Source organism: Apium graveolens, chromosome 8 (assembly GCF_009905375.1).
Source record: "Apium graveolens cultivar Ventura chromosome 8, ASM990537v1, whole genome shotgun sequence".
NCBI classification, from domain to species: Eukaryota; Viridiplantae; Streptophyta; class Magnoliopsida; order Apiales; family Apiaceae; genus Apium; species Apium graveolens.
In genome coordinates, this window is record NC_133654.1 from 217,070,837 (window position 1) to 217,087,718 (window position 16,882).

Genomic DNA, 16,882 nt, shown 5'->3' on the forward strand with positions numbered 1-16,882 from the left:
TTTCTCCCCTCCCAGATCAAACACCTCTGGCTCCCTCACAGGATTCTCCACTCGCAGATTTATCTGGAGAAAGTGGAGGGTAACTCGGTCAATCTATCCCTGAAGCAATTCAGACATCTATTTCACATGAAATGATAGGTTTGACTGAGGATCGGGACTCGCGAATTCCCATTACACCACCACTGACCTCTCTTGAAGAGGCTAGGGTGATTTTAACTGCAGGTACAGAAGAACAGCAACAGGAAGACTCCTCACGAGCAATTATATTGAGAGAAACACAAGCACGTGAGGTGAGTGAACCAAACACGAGTGAAATTCAGGTGAGAGCACACACAGACACAGATACTGAAAACCTGTTAGCTCAAATTGCTGCTTTAAAAGAAGAACTTGCTAAAAGCCAAGCTGAGGCTCAAGCATTCAAAGCACAAGTGGTTGAACGGTCTTCTTCTTCCACCTCTGTCAACAATCAGCTGGCACTCATCAGGAATGATATCTCAGATCTCAAGAACACTGTCACACCAAAGCTCAATTTCATTCAGGAAACTCCAACTTTATCAGCTGATGACATTTCTAACTTCTGCTCTCTACATACAAGAATGACTTCTCTTGAAGACCTGGTTGAAATGAATCATGCACTGGACTCCTCCAGATTTCTAAAGATAGAAACGGGCATAGAACATCTTAATGAAGGAATGAAACACTTGTATTTCATGATCAAGAATTCTCACTGCCCTAATGAAGAACAAAGAACTTACTTTGAAGGGCCGTCTGGTGGAGGCTCAGGCTCTGGAGGTGATGGAGGTCATGGAGGTTCTAAAGGAAAGTCAGTAGAGGATCCCTCAACCAAGGGGGAGAAGAAAGGGAGTAGTGGAAAGGGAAAAGAAAAAGATACCTCTGCTGGAGACAAAGGAAAGGCTGATGATGTCTACTACAGTGGAGAATAGGATGACTTTGATATTTTTGATATTCCCACTGAACCAGTCTTGGAAGATAAAGATGGTGTATTTGAAGCTGAAGAGGTAAGTGATTTTGGAGAATGGGAAGAGGAAGCTACAGTGGATCCTATCTTTGAGGAAGAGTTTCAGCAACAGCAGTCAGAGATGAAAAGAAAAGAAGCTGAACTCAAAAAGGTCTCCCAGATCATTGACATGAGGAAAGACATACAAAGAACAGAAACTCTTCAAAAGCAACGTCTTCATGACATTAAGGCTCAAGAAAGGAGAAGAGATGTCAGACTGAAGATTGGTGAAAAATGGGATGAAGCTAGGAGAGTACTTGATATGCCTCAGCTGAGCACTAACAATGATAGGCAGTTCCTACATCTTCTTGACAAGCTGGAAATCTCAAATCCTAACAATGACATGTACATGAATGCTATCAAGACTGAAGTCTCAAGGATCACAGCTGCTTTTGACAGATCCCTAAATGAGATGAGCATTTTTGTATATTGTCAGAGTGAAGGATCTTTCAAGGTGTCACTTCATCTGTTTGAGAATCGTTCTTTGTCAGAGATTTGGGTTCTTCTCAACAAAGTAAAAAGAAGCTCAGAATTGAATGAAGTTCTTCGAGAAAGGCTTAAAGAGTTTGCCAGCAGGGCTAGTCCTCAAGTGGTCAACAATCCTCATCAGGTGAGATTCTTTAAGTCTGATTGTCCTCAAATCTGTCAGCTAGATGTACAATCTCTTAAAGACTACTCAGCTAGGCATCTAGTCTGGATGGAACATCATTTAAGAACTGCTGGATACTCATCCATGTTGAAGACTCAAGCTGCCGATTTGATTCAAGCTTATTATGAAAAGAATATTAAAAGGTACAATCAGTTCAAGAATAAGCTGAAGTCAGTTGGAGTTCAACCAGTCAGACCAGCAAGCTTCACTTTAGAAAAGGATCGTGTCTTTGACAAGGAGTTGCTTCAAGATTTAGAAGAAGGTGAAATCAGAAGAGAAGACAACTGAAGTCAATTAGCTCAAAACTCAATGTAATATGATTAGAGCTTTATGAATCAAGATAGACTAATGTAGTTATATGTTCAGACTAGAGGAACATCTATCTTGTATTCACTTGTAAATTTCTTTTGGAATCTGGAAAATGTTAAATATAATCCAGAACTTTTCTGCTATTTACTTTGCATTACTGTTTATATCTTTTTCTTATTTGTTAGTTGAGTTATCCTCTAGGTATTTGTTGTTATTGTCTAACAAATAAATAGGGGGAGATTGAAAGGCATATGTTAAGCCTATTTGTTTATTCGAGGATTTAACTCAACTCAAATAAGAATGTAATAAGTAAATAGTGGATCTATCGTCAGAGAGATCTCACAGAGTAACATCTGTCAGAGGGTTAAGAAATATTATTCATCTACAGACTTGAAGACTTAATTCACTGGAAGAAGCTCAAGAAATTGATCAAGCCTCAGTGATATAAATCAAGATTGTGGATTTAATCAAGTGACAGAGATCTCGTCAGGGTATCAATTAATTACAATGATTTAGTCTGAAGAAAATCAAAGTATCAAAGTCAAGACATGAAGAAACGACACGGAAGTTAGTCACTCATGAACCAGACAGTACATCGAGTGTCAACGTTGAAGTGGTGGAATTGATTCATATATTTCAGTGATTTTCAGAAGTTTTAGAGGAGAATGGATGCTGCTCAGGGTTAGTGTTAATTCTCTATTAATTAATTAAGTCATATAATTTAATTAAGAAAATAAATTATATCTACAAAGATTAATTTATTGATTAATTAAATTAATTGATTAATTAATTCAGAATTAATATTAAGGTTTTTCAGAATTTTAAATGATTTAAAATCTGTTATTAATTCAAAAAGACAACTGATTGTATTAGTATGACAATCGGTATGACAATCAATAGTCATACCGAAAGTCATGCTAATTCAAAAGGATTGTCCTATCAGATTTTTTATTACATTAAAATCTATTATTAATTCAGTAAGACAATCTGATTTTGAACTACTATGACAATCGGTATGACAATTGATAGTCATACCGAAAGTCTTGCTAGTTCATTCTGATTGTCTTGCCAGTTCAAAGAGATTGTCATGCCAGTACATTCTACTCGACTGTTGGATTAAAAGAAGCAGAAGAAGCAGTTCATTCAGAGATCATACAGAATACACAAGTCAAGAACACAGCAGAAACAAAAAGCAAGACATATCATTTTTCATCTGCTTTATTCAAGATCAAAATTCTAGATTGTAAAGTTAAATCCAAACCACTAGAATTATTTATCTTGTTCTTGTGTAACAATCTAGCGGATCAAAATCCCTAGAACTTAATCTCAAATCGCTTATAGCATTTGATCTTTTTATTGCAAAAATAGAAAAAGTTCATGTTGAATTTATTCTAGATTTGTGATAATTGATTTGAGATTAATCCCTTGTAAACGATACCGTTGTTGTAACACCTTTCAAGTTTAATAATAATTTTATTTAACTTGAATTTTGTTTCACATTTTTATTCCGCATTTTATTCGATTAAACGGTATTGTTTGTATTCAACCCCCCTTCTACAAAATATTGAGACCTAATAATTGGTATCAGAGCCTTCTGATTAACGTACAAATCAAGATCCTAGACTTTTGTGTTTCCTTCACTCCTTGATTTTTTTTTTATTATTCACTCAAAAAATTCATAATGACTACACAAAAAGTTGGAACCGTTAAAATTCCACTTTTCGATAAAGAAAATTATGTTATGTGGAAGAAGAAGATGCTACTGTTTTTACAAGTTGCTAATCCCAAATATCTGCAAGTGTTAAAGAAGGGTCCAAAAATTCCTATGGTTATTGAACCAGAGGTAATAGAAAATGATGTGGTGATCACCAAAGCGAGAACTTATGTGAAAGATCCAGAGGATTTCTCTCCTGCTGAAATAGAAGAAGCCTCCCTGGATGCTAGCCTTCAATTAATTTTAGTAGATTCCCTTGATCCCTTGATGAATAGACATGTGATGAATTGTAAAGATTCCAAACATATCTGGGAAACTATTGAGGTTATTAATGAAGGCACAGAGGAAGTTAGGGAGAACAAGTTAGAAATCCTAACCTCTGAGTATGAATACTTTAAATCCAATCCAGGAGAAGGAATCACTGAAGTGTTTGAGAGGTACAATACATTGATCAATAACCTGAACATTAATGGTAAATACTATTCCATCAGGGAGGTCAACAAAAAATTCCTTTTAACACTGCCAACTCATCTTGAACATAGAATCACTGCCATAAAAGAAGCAAGAGATCTGAGTGAGATTTCTTTGGATAGGCTCAATGGTGTGTTAAAGACTTATGAGTTGGAGCAGATTCATCAGAAGGAAGTTTACGGGAAAGGAAGAGTGGTCAGCACATCTACTGCTCTAGTAGCTGATGAACAACAACAACAACCTCAAAGATTAAAAGAAGCAGAAGAAGCAGTTCATTCAGAGATCATACAGAATACACAAGTCAAGAACACAGCAGAAACAAAAAGCAAGACATATCATTTTTCATCTGCTTTATTCAAGATCAAAATTCTAGATTGTAAAGTTAAATCCAAACCACTAGAATTATTTATCTTGTTCTTGTGTAACAATCTAGCGGATCAAAATCCCTAGAACTTAATCTCAAATCGCTTATAGCATTTGATCTTTTTATTGCAAAAATAGAAAAAGTTCATGTTGAATTTATTCTAGATTTGTGATAATTGATTTGAGATTAATCCCTTGTAAACGATATCGTTGTTGTAACACCTTTCAAGTTTAATAATAATTTTATTTAACTTGAATTTTGTTTCACATTTTTATTCCGCATTTTATTCGATTAAACGGTATTATTTGTATTCAACCCCCCTTCTACAAACATATTGAGACCTAACAAGACGGTAATTGATAAAGAAAGTAAAGAAAACTTATCTCTTATCGCTTTCCAAATTCTGATAAGAAGAACACAACAGCTGAGTCGCCAAACCCTTCAAGAGGACTTGACTGTTCTTGAAGAGATTATTGCCCCTCACTTAAGCTGTGATGGAATGCAGCAATATCGCTTCCAGGATAAAACGACAACAAATCAATCTAGTCACAGAACCAACAATCCGGAATAATATTTGTATTCAGTTTGTTAAGCAATCCGTAAACAAAATGGCTAATTATTTAGCTCTATTTATTTTTCAACCTGGTTGCATGATCAGTTGGGGGTTTGTCCCGATTGAATCTCTTTTAAGTCATTAATGAAATCTGCTTTAAATTTGGCAAAAAAAAGTCACAGAACCAACAATGATCAACGGCGACTCGCACCTCAGTTTGCCCAAAAAACCTATGCAACTCATATATGTTTGTGAGGTAGGCACCGAGACTTGTATCATTTTAATCTCAAGTATACCTCTCAATATATAGGCATCTCAGGTTACTCTTATTCTATTTTACTCGATGTGGTACACCAAGTAACAAAACAGAAAAAGTAAACAAAATGGGTTTTCCTTATTATTTATATTATATCCTGATCAATTAATATTAATATTACAAAATATATTCAGAGTATGATTAAAATAATCCTTACTCAATATATTTTATATTAATAATTAAATAATTAATATAAATAATTAAACTTGTAATAGAAAAAAAAAATATAAGAGTTCCCACTAGCACTAGGCCACACAAGCATTCCACTTATGCTAGTAGTTGTAAACAACACTAACACAAGATGCTATATAAACTCAATATATTTCTTTTACAATACCAATGTGAGACAAAATCCCCATAACCCATTTCAAACAAGCAACTTTGTCACAATATATTCTTGGATTCCACTAAGAAAATGTCTTAGATCAAAATATGAAAGTTGAAGTCCTCATGTCAAGGAACAACCTCCAAGTGTTAGTTTCCGGAAATCATATCAAGAACATATATAAAATATGACTCAAACTTTCCATTTTCTAACATAAAATTTGTTAACATTTTCTTTCCATAGATCACATAACCAACTTATTTAGTTATTCTTATAACATACTAGAACAGAGATTCGATTTAATTCACTTCAAATTTAAAAGCACAATTTTTTAATTTCCAAGTTGATGGTCAGAAAAATCTCTCTTACAAACTACAGGGATTGCAGCTATTATCAGATTTTTTTTGTTTGCCGTCTGTATGTGTTGTTTTATTTGTCTCTCTCTATCCTTGATTTTTATCCAAATCTACAAGAGTTTGGTTCAAATTTGGACCGAACCCTCTCCAACTCTAACAGTTTGATCTAAATTTCGGTCCAAATCTCAAAATATTTATTTAATTATTTTAAGGTTTTATAATAATAAATATATTATTTTTGTATGATGTAAGATATTATCTTTATATTTTATTATTATTATTAATTACTTGTTTTATTTTAAAATTGTTAATAAATGAATAATAGAATTCTAATTAAACTTTAAATATATATGAAAAATAGTAAACACGTTTAGTTATAATTTTTATAATAAAACCGTTAATAAAACAATACATTCAAATAAGAAAAGTACAAATATTAATTAAATCTTAAAACATCGTTAACTAATACTAATTCTCAGAATTAGTATATTCTTCCCACAAATGCTCAATTAGTGAATATATTCGTAATTTGAATTCAAGAAATGCAATGATATTTATTTAATTACGTTTAAATATTTTTAATTTAAATTATTATTTAAATAAATAATAATAATATCATAATATCGGTTAATTGCATTTATAAATACCCGAAATCAAAACTTTATGTAATAAACTAAAAGAAATATATTAAAAGCTATTATTTTAATCTCGGTCCAATTAGACCGAGATTTAAGTCAATGTTGGATAAATTTGAACCGAAATCGGTCTAAATTTGGACGGCCACTATTGTAATTGGCCAACACAAGTGTTACTCTTGTGTTGTTTTTCTTAAAAAAAGTTTGTCCATACCCCATGAATACCGCAGATGACCAATCTTTAATAACACACTCTCAAATATATTTACCAAAAGTTGTTTTTTTCTTTTTTGAAAACAATTTACCACAGTTAATCAGCTGATTACTCCAACAATACAATTTATTAATGACACCTATAAATCTCTCTATGTACTACCATGACCTTTTGTTGCAATATTACTTTCGCACATTCTCTGCATATCATTGTGTTCATCCCATGCTTGGGTTTTGTCACGTGACTCTTATGCTCTGTCACGTGTCAGTAACTTAATTATTGGTCTTTATTTTTAAATACAATAATTATTATTCCGAGCTCTACCCTGAGATTTAGAACTGAACTGACCACTATTTGTTTGTTTTTTTTGTTTCTGTAGACTTTTTGTGGCATGTCTGAGATTCCCATTTGGAATTTTACTAGTTGACTAATTATATAAACTCCAAACCTCAATTTTGCTTTAAATCTTAGATTGTTACCCCGCAGAGTTGAAAATTGACAATTGATTAGTTCGATGGATTGATGTGTCAGGCGATTATTTAAACTCTGTGTTCCTTTTGGTTAACGCGAACAGTTGTAAATATGTACTCCTGTTATTCATTGTATCATGTATGTATCCATATGCGGTAAGAACGAGACCTTGGGTTGATTTCCTTTTTGGACTTTGTTAAGTACCAGCACATTTTAATTTTAGAATTCAAATTCCAATTTTTTTTGTATTGGCTTAGTTTATTGTGTTCAGAGTCGTGTCCGAGATTTCAAGTGTATTCTTCAAAATCTAAGAAGTGGCCTACTAAATTTTTAATTTTTTTTACATGATATAATAAAAAAGACTAAAGTTTATAAACAAAATATAATATTAAGTACAAAAGTAATTTTATTACATAATCAAAATTAACTTAATAAAATAGTTGTACATGTAAATTTTAATATGTTATGCTATATTTTAGAAATCAAATATTCATCTTAAAGAGATAAGTTATACATGGGACTTACGATATATTATTTTATAAAAAAAATAATATAAAATATTGATAAAAAAATAGTCAAAATAAAAACTAATGAATTATTTAATTTATTTTATATTATATTGATTTGTTTCATATATATATATATATATGTTGTGGAATAAAAACTTTAATAGCGTTCGGGACTATCGGTTCTTACAAGATGTCTACGTATCTCTGTGTGGTAAAGAATCAATCCAAAAACGTAGTTCTAGGTTGAGGGGTAGAGCCCTTTATATAGAGGTGAGTCTAGGGTTAGACTTGTGTTGGGAGACTTGGTGGCCAAGTCTCCAACTTATATGGTGATTAGGAGTCCTGCAAGAGAAGGAACTCCAGAACCTTCTATGTAGGACTTTGAGTCCGTTTAGAACACATGCTCTTCCAGCCGTGTTGGGCCTAGTCCGTGAACTCATCTTTAGTCCCTTACTGTAGGGCTATTATAGCTATCTTATCGTCAAGATCAAGTACCTTCAAAGCCACCTTCGTAAATCGATTCAGATACTCTCTCATGAACTCCCTTGCTCCTTGAACTATGCCCATGAGAGAGGCCGAACTCTTCTCGTGTACTCTGCCAGTTATGAACTGCTTGATAAAAGTTTGGCTCAAGTCCTTAAAAGATCCAATAGAGTTTGGGGGCAGACGGTTGTACCATCTTTGAGCCATACCCGATAGGGTTTGAGAAAAAGCTCGACACTTAATAGCGTCGTTCACGGGATGTAACAACAGGGCGTTAGATAACGTCCTGACATGATTAGTAGGGTCGCCAGTACCATTGTATGCTTTGATGGTGGGCATCTTGTTAGGTCACACACACTGTAGAAGGGGGTTGAATACAGTGTATACTACAATCAAATCGAATTAAGAACACAAGTATGGAACACAGAATAATCTTATTAATAAAATAGTATTACAATGGAACCGTTCTCTCTTAGTGATGAACAAATATCACGAGAGCTGCTAGGGTTACAATGAATAATATTCTCGATTAAGATAACACTTATAGTGTAAACCCTATGTTGTGTTTATATAGACACACAGTTACAAGATAATCTTCTAATTGATATTGAATATAAGTCTGCATCCTAAAATATATCAACTAGTTATCTTTTCTTTCAAGTATTCTATTCTTCATAGAATTCTTCTCCTTGCATATCTCTTCTTGTATTTGTCTTAATCTTCTTTCCTTCAATCAGTCACCTTCCTTATCTGAAAGTCTTCTTAAGTTCTGATATTATCTCCTGATAAATATCTTCTGATATCTTAAGTTCTGATAACTTAAGTTCTGATAACTTAAGTTCTGATATCTTAAGTTCTGACTTCAGTATAAGTACTGATTTCCAGTTAAGTCATGATTTGTCATGTTAGTCAAGATCTGAAAACTAAACACAAATCACTCTTAGACATGACATCACAAATATATCTAACAATCTCCCCCAACTTGTAAATTAGCATAATATACAAGTTTAATAGATATTTGATGATGTCAAAAATATTAAGTACAAATGCATATGAGAATTTGACTAAGTAACTACAACTCACAGTCCTTGTAGCATTTACCATCCTTGTAGCTTTTACCATCCTTAAAGTCTGATATCAGCTTTAGCTTGTATATACTTTAAAATTTATCAGCTGTAGTTCTTGACTTGGCTTTAGTGTGTGATCTCTTTAATGTCAGGAGTTGTTTTGAGATAGTTCTTCAAAAGAGTTCTCTCAGCATATTCAAGTTCATTCTGCATCCTCCTTTTTGCATCTTTAAGTTCAACTGTATCTTCACCTGTTTGAAAGATAGCAGCCCTGAGATCATTTATTTTTGCTTTCCTTATATCCTGATCCAGTCTGATGACATAGGCTTTATCAGACTCTAGATTGAATTCAAGACCTTTAATACCAAGAAATATAGTGATGATTTTAGCGGTATTAGGCTTCATCTCAACTATATCACCATTGTGAGCTCTGTACTTAGGATAGTATGGTCTGTCAGACTTTACAGAATAAAGTTTATTCTGCCTTTGAATATCAGATTTTAAGTAACTGGCAGCACCATCTGTTGACCTGTTTTTCACTTAAAGTAGAAATAACACATGTTGCAATTCTTCAAAGTACTTCAAACGAATAACATTCTTTCTAATCTGGAATACCCTCCCATCTGTCATGAAGTATAGCATGATATCTTCTTTTAGCACAGAGTGGTAAACCATTTGTACAGACTCCAGTTGGTTCAATCTTTCAGGAGTTGTTCCCACTCCTGGTTCACTCAAAGAAGTTGGATCAGAGGTAGTATTATTTACTCTCTTTTCTTTAGAACTACTCAATCATGATTTCTCTCTAGCTTTCTTTTCTCGAATAACTCTTGCTTCAAAACCACTTGATGTAGTCTTCAAAGATTGAGTAGATTGTTGAGCTTTATTAAACCCATGTAGTAGAAATTTTGAAGCTTTAACATGAGCAATGTCAGAGGTTTCCTTTTCTTTATCTTCTGATATCAAGCCAACTTGAGCTCTGTCAGAGGTTGCTTGCTTCATTGTAATATTAGAATTTTACTAAGTCCTGATCTTGAACAACATGAGCTATGTCAGAGGTTGTTTGAATATTCTTTTTCTTCAAAATCAGACTAGTATCTTCATCAGATTTTGCTTCCAGATCCATAATTGGCATATAAACCTTTACAGGTTCATCAACTTTTGCTTTGCCCTTGAATCTTGAATCTACCTCTACTTGTGATTTGGCTTTGGATTCAGATTTGGTTGTCTCATAGTTTATCTTCTTTTTAATCACAGTGCCCTTAGGCTTTGGAGGCTTCTTTGCAGTTATAGAAGCTTTAGACTTGAATTTGTCATTTTCTGCTTTAAGTCTGGCTTCTTCTTTCTTCAGACTTTCAAAGTCCATTCCTAAATTGTCTTTGAGAAATAGTCTTTTTGAAATTTCTTCATCCAGCTTCTGTAACTTGGGGTCTTGATAGTATACTGATGTTTCCTTCCCCTTAAGCTTCAATGTCTACATAAACTTCTGTGATTCTTGACTTTCACCCTGTATCAGAACATCAGGCTTAGTCAGAACTTTTTCTTCTATCAGCATCAAAGCTTGATCTCCGTGTAGAAGTTCTTGCTTTCCCAGATGAAGAGCCTTTGCCTTGACCATGACCTCTACCCCTTTTAGAGTTTCCCTGGTCTTCATTATCATCATCCTTACCCTTCAGTTGTTGATCATATTTGCATTTGAACTTAATCACTTTCTCCCCCTTTTTGGCATCATCTAGTAGAAGGAGAGAGACAAGCAATTCCACAGAGTTTTGGATTTTATTGAGTTGATCTTGTTGAGCAGCTTGATTCTTTAGAATATCAGATATTTGAGCTTGCTGCTTTTCTTGAGTCTTTTCTATATACCCAATGCGGTCAAAGGCTGGTTTAAAAAACCTGTTCTTTTCCAATTTGACATTCATGCCTTGCTGAATAAGAGTTTCTTGAATTTTGTTCACCTTGGCTTGAGTTATTAAGTGTTGACCTTGAAGGTGCCTTGTACTCAATGCAGCAACTCTAAGCTGTGCTTTGAAATCATCATTCACCAGCATCTCATCAGCTTTAGCCAGGTGCTCAGCAAGAATATTTGCAGTAGGAACAAAATCAACTTTGTTCCATTCCTTGGTCCACTCTTTTCCTCTTGGAGTTTCACTCCAAGGTACTGGTGCATCCTCTTTAACAAAGTTCTTGATTAGATCAGCTTTGCCTAGAACTTGTTGAGGTGCATGTCCTGAAGGACCAGCTGCATCGGTATTTACATTTGTAGCAGCTTCACCAGTATTTTCAGCATTTGCAGCATCAGAACTTAAAGAACCTCACTACGCCATAAACGGCCTTCTACCACATAATTACCTGATGTTGTCGTAGATAATGTTGCAGTAGCTACATGATAATATACCATACTGCAACATATTTTAATTATGTTAGCATAGGTCTCGTAAAGTGTTGCTAATACATATATTAATAAAAATATTTAATTTTTTATTAAAAATTAAATAAATAAATATTGATGTGGCAGAGCTGGGTCCCCACACTGCTGAAGTGGCAGGTGAGTCACCCCATGTGGGTCCCACCTTGCTGACGTGGCAGGTGGACCCCTGCTGACGTGGCGGGTGGGTCCCCCGTGTGGGCCCCACCCTGCTGACGTGGCAGGGGGTCCCTGCTGATGTGGCAGGGGCCCTGCTGACGTGGCAGGGGTGAGGTGGCAGTGGTGAAGTATTAAATCAAAAAATTTCAGAAAGTTTGCACTACCCATGATTTGAACCGAAGACCTCCTACAAAACAAAATTGAGTGCAAACCACTACACCAAGGAAGACAATGTGTTGTATTCCACATTATTTAAACAAAATTAAGCAATCAAAGCAGACTGACCCGTGTTTGGGCTAGTTTCCCGAGTGAAGTATCGATTGTTTAAAATAAATTTTCGACGATTATATATTAGATTTTTTAGAGATATTGAAAAAATGGGGAAAATAATAAAAATATGATTTTTTATTTTTGTAATTATATAGACAATTGTTTGAGTTTATAGTATTTTTGTGCATTTTTTAAAATTTTCTAGTTACTTTCTGTTAATTTTTAATTAGTCTTTAATTTAATAAATAAAAATAGAAATCAGCTACTGGATCACTCCGTGGCAGAAAAGTATTGGCTAATGAATGCATCACGCGGATCACCAGCTTCAGTTTTAATCTGGACCATCAGATCAGTTTAAAGAAAACCAATTTGGGTAAATCCTGAGCGTTGGTTCATAATAAACTCAAACTGATGACGAGAAAGAGAAGACAACGATTAGTAGGGTTAAGGAGAGGGAGAAAAGCGGCGGAGGAAGATGGGAAGAGATGAAGGTTTGAGGGAAGGAAGAGGCGGCAGACGATTTGGGGAGGTTTACAGAAGCCAATTGAAGAGGCGACGGACAATCAGTCATCTTTTCTTTCTTTTTAAAACTTTGGTGCCTGTTTATTTGGGGAAGAGATGAATGATTATGAACCAGTGCCTATTTACTAGCACTGGTTGTTTGAAAGTGTGCGGTTCTTATGCTTGTCAGAGTTGTAACATGACTAATTGAGGTTGCAACGGACAATAGGACTCGCAGAAAGGTATTAAAATTCTACTTAGTACTGCTTACTTGAATTCGATGTTTTAGATGTTTATTTAATCTGCAAGAAAGTCTCGTACATGTAAGTATTTGTCTAAATTCCTATTATTTGTAGTGAAATTTCTAATAAGCTTTGTTATATTTAGAGTGTAAAACTTGATTTATATATATTTTATTGATAATGATTTATGCAATGATAATGAAAGGTGGGATGCAGAGACTGACATGGATGTCGATGAGCAGCGGTACAAGTCTACTCCTATTTAAAATTTGTTTTCTTCCCTTTCTTTGGGAGACTTAAAACTAAAAGGCACTAAATATTTTTGTTGAGTATGCCTTTGTATGGAAGAGTGAAAAGGGAACTCCTTGAACCTGAGCATAAAGATGTGGTACGTAATTTTCTGGGAACACCCACATATTAATTATTCTGAATTTGTTAGCCTTAGAAGGTTAAATTTTTTAATTATGAACTCAGAGTGGATCTAGGAATAAAGAGAATGAAAAGAGGTCTTTGGGTAGTAACTCATCCCTCATCATTTTAAACACAAAGAGGCATAGTAATTTGTATATGGATTACAAATTTTCTTGAAAGTATTTCCTTCTGAATTGAAAAGGATTAGAGTGCGTGTCCACATAGCAAATTTTATGGAATTCTAAGTTGTTTCCCCCGCCATAGCAAATATTACACTTGGTCTTAATCTTTCATTGTGAGGAAGGAGGTTAATTGTACAAGCTAGGTGGGGATTACATTTTTACAAAATTCGAGCTGGGGAGGGGGACTTGTGGAGTTCAGATAGTTAGAGTTTAAGTCCTGGGTAACATTAGGTTGTGCTATATGTTTTCCTGAAATCCTTGTGGACTGTTCAGATAGTGGATTTTATGCAATGATTTATGTTTATTTTATTGTAACTTGGGTTGAAAGTTGACTTCAGATTCATGTTAAAGCAAAATTATTTTGTCCATGTGATTTTATCGGTACCAGGCACCCGTTAATGCCAAAAAACAGAGCTCTCCTTGGGAACATGTACTCATTTTGATTCATGTGACTAACAATTTTTTACTAGGAACCAACAAGTTCCTGGTAGTGTGTCTGTGAACAACCATTGGCCTTAAAAATTGTATAGTAAGCTCATATGTATGTTCAACTAGAACTTATATCGGTCTTTGTTAATTAAAATATAATTTGACTTATTTTATATTACAATCACTTTTACTAAAGGTACTTGTTCATCAGTGTGAAATATTGTACTTATATTTGATCAAGGATACATGAGTTTATTTGCTTATATAGTAGCAACATGTACAGAAGTACATAAAGTATATTCTGGACCCATAGGCCTCTGGTGTGGTTTTGATGTTTCTACTCTTTGTTCATATGCAACAAACTGCACCACAGCTCAATTCGCTTTGACAATTTATGAACAGTGTCTATCAGATAAAATTTGGTTAAAGCACACCGGAAATTAGTTACTTTTAAAGGGTCACGGGATCAACTAAAAATGACTAACCCGCAGTTAATTAGCTATATGTGTATGTTCAACATAACCTATAGGCTGGTTTCTACATCCTATACTATAAGCTAGCTTGTACAGCTATTAAACATATTTTACTTTCAGCCATTAGATGACTGATCTAACGGTGTAACCATATGTTACAAAAACGGTTCCTGGCATACGATTTCCAGGGACCAGGCTCCATTTATGAATTTTTAATATTGAATGTTATATAAAATATTACATTCATCTTACATATTTGGTGCATATATACATTAATCTATATGCGTAAACTGTGATTTCCTTATCTTGTGAGGTGCTTTCAGTGTTAGTATGGGGGTGGCAGCTGATAGTTGGATGGCTTTTACAGATAGATTTCTAACACTGGATGATAATTCTAATGAAAAGAATAAGTTGAAGAAAAAGATGTTTTAGCTAATTGACATTTACTATGATACTTTAGATTGTTATGTTGTCTTCTCAATCCTGTTCACGGGACTTGGATTATGTTCCAGTTAGACCTTCTCAACCTATTTAAATCCCTTGGAGTTGCCATTTTTGAGGTAAAAACGCGCACAAGCAACTAACTGTTAAATTCCAGTCACGGATCCTTTTGTAGTCGTCGTTTCTTAAGTTTTGGTTTTCGATTTATATGTTGATCAGGCCAATATTTTTTTTACTTTTCCAGTATGGATAACTCTTCATGGCCGTACATTTGATGTCTTTTTCATGCCCATGTATATAGGGAGAATTAAATAAACACGAGAAGCTTGTTGAGGCGATTCGTCAGGTTGATATCATTATTGTGATGCTGGGTATGCCTCCAATCATGGACCAACTCAAAATAATAACAACCATGAAAGAGGCTAGTAATGTTAAGGTAAGTACATATACTAATCAGGTACTGTTTTCCTTATTGAGTGTATTACAAAACATTTGGGATTTTTGTGAACAGGATACCGACTTATTTTATATTTTAGTTACTAAAAACTATTGGCACAGCTTTTGACTTCTTTATATGTTTCTCAGAGATTCATTCCTTCAGAATTTGGAGAGGTTGACAGAATTAGTCCACTACCACCTTATTTCCATTTAGCTTCTTATATCCTTACGACGAGTAACTTTTGTGGTGTTTCCATTAATCTTTTCAGAGGCCACCAACGCGTGCTGAATCTCCAAAGCATGGAAAGAACAAGAGTGTCACTGGTGGACTAGTTAACTCCTTGGAAGTAAGTGGTTCAGGTCCTAGCCACCAAGAATATGACAGGTCTCCCAAGCTTAGTCAGGCAAATAATTGTAAGGATGTTTCTGTATCAAAGAAGTTGCTTAGGAAATCCTTTTCTAGGAGATGATGCCGCATGCTGAATTAACAGTTGGTGTTAAGAAATATGCTTTCAATAATTTAAAAGTTGTACGTTGTAGGTGTTTCGAATTTCAAGCTCGGGTTCTTTATGCATAATTTTATTTATATAATTGTTGTGAAAGCTATGTAATCATATTTGCACAGTTCTTGTGAAAAATGGTGCACATTTTCTGTACTACATATTTCTTGTAATTGTGTGAATGAATATATTATTTGGTAAAGCAAAGTTCTATCATGCACTGAAGAATCCATCTGTGAAATGCTGTTACTGATTTTTAGCACTGATTGAGATATCTATATCTAATTATATCTTTTGCCTTTTGTAACACCCACTAACATGATGATTTGGCTATGTGGGTCCTACATGCTGACGTGGCAGTCCACGTGGTCATGCAGTCCCCAGTCAGCAGGACCCACCTACCCACGTGTCAAGCCACGTTTCTAGCTACGTGGCCGTCCACGTGACAATCCACATGTCATGTGGGCCCATTTTTTTGCAAAATCACAGTTTTTAGCAACATAATTTTTGGTGTTGCCCTAAATGAGAAAATGTTGCCTTTGAATCCTAAGGCAACATCGAAAATACTAACATCAGAAAAGTGTTGCCGTTAATTTTTTTTAATCTTTTGCAACATTTATTGGGCCTCCGATAACTTATTTGGAATATTGCAGAAAGCCATTATTGGCGTAGTGCCTGTAGAATCAGCTTCCTCTGATAAAATGATGATGTGTGAGGCTATAGAGGTTTCAAAATCATCTGCATCTAAGTTCTGATCAACATCCAAATTTTGATGCTCACCTAATATATGATCTTCATCATCTAGATTCAGAAGAGGTGTTGTTGGAATATCTGCATTGAAATCAGCATCTAAAATTGGTGTTGTTGGTGGAGTATGTTGAAGAATGGTTGGAGCTTCCAAGTACAGAACCTCAGGCACAACCAAGTTGTGAATATCTATTTCAACACTTGTACCTGGGT

General features: G+C 34.5%; 1 protein-coding gene across 4 annotated transcripts; it reads left to right on the forward strand.

The window, feature by feature from the left end:
- Positions 1-12,672: 12,672 nt before the first annotated feature.
- LOC141677832 (uncharacterized) lies at positions 12,673-16,138 on the forward strand. 4 transcript variants are annotated; one of them, XM_074483907.1, is made up of 6 exons: positions 12,707-13,048; positions 13,254-13,292; positions 13,379-13,436; positions 15,286-15,420; positions 15,570-15,596; positions 15,692-16,138. In XM_074483907.1, the coding sequence occupies exons 2-6, from the start codon at positions 13,273-13,275 to the stop codon at positions 15,890-15,892; spliced, it is 441 nt and encodes a 146-aa protein (XP_074340008.1). In that variant the 5' UTR covers positions 12,707-13,048; positions 13,254-13,272; the 3' UTR covers positions 15,893-16,138. The 4 variants fall into 4 exon arrangements, 2 of the variants coding, with proteins under 2 accessions (XP_074340008.1, XP_074340009.1); XM_074483908.1 differs by lacking the exon at positions 15,570-15,596 and having other exon boundaries at positions 12,716-13,048; XR_012557539.1 differs by lacking the exon at positions 13,379-13,436 and having other exon boundaries at positions 12,709-13,048; positions 15,286-16,138.
- Positions 16,139-16,882: the final 744 nt, after the last annotated feature.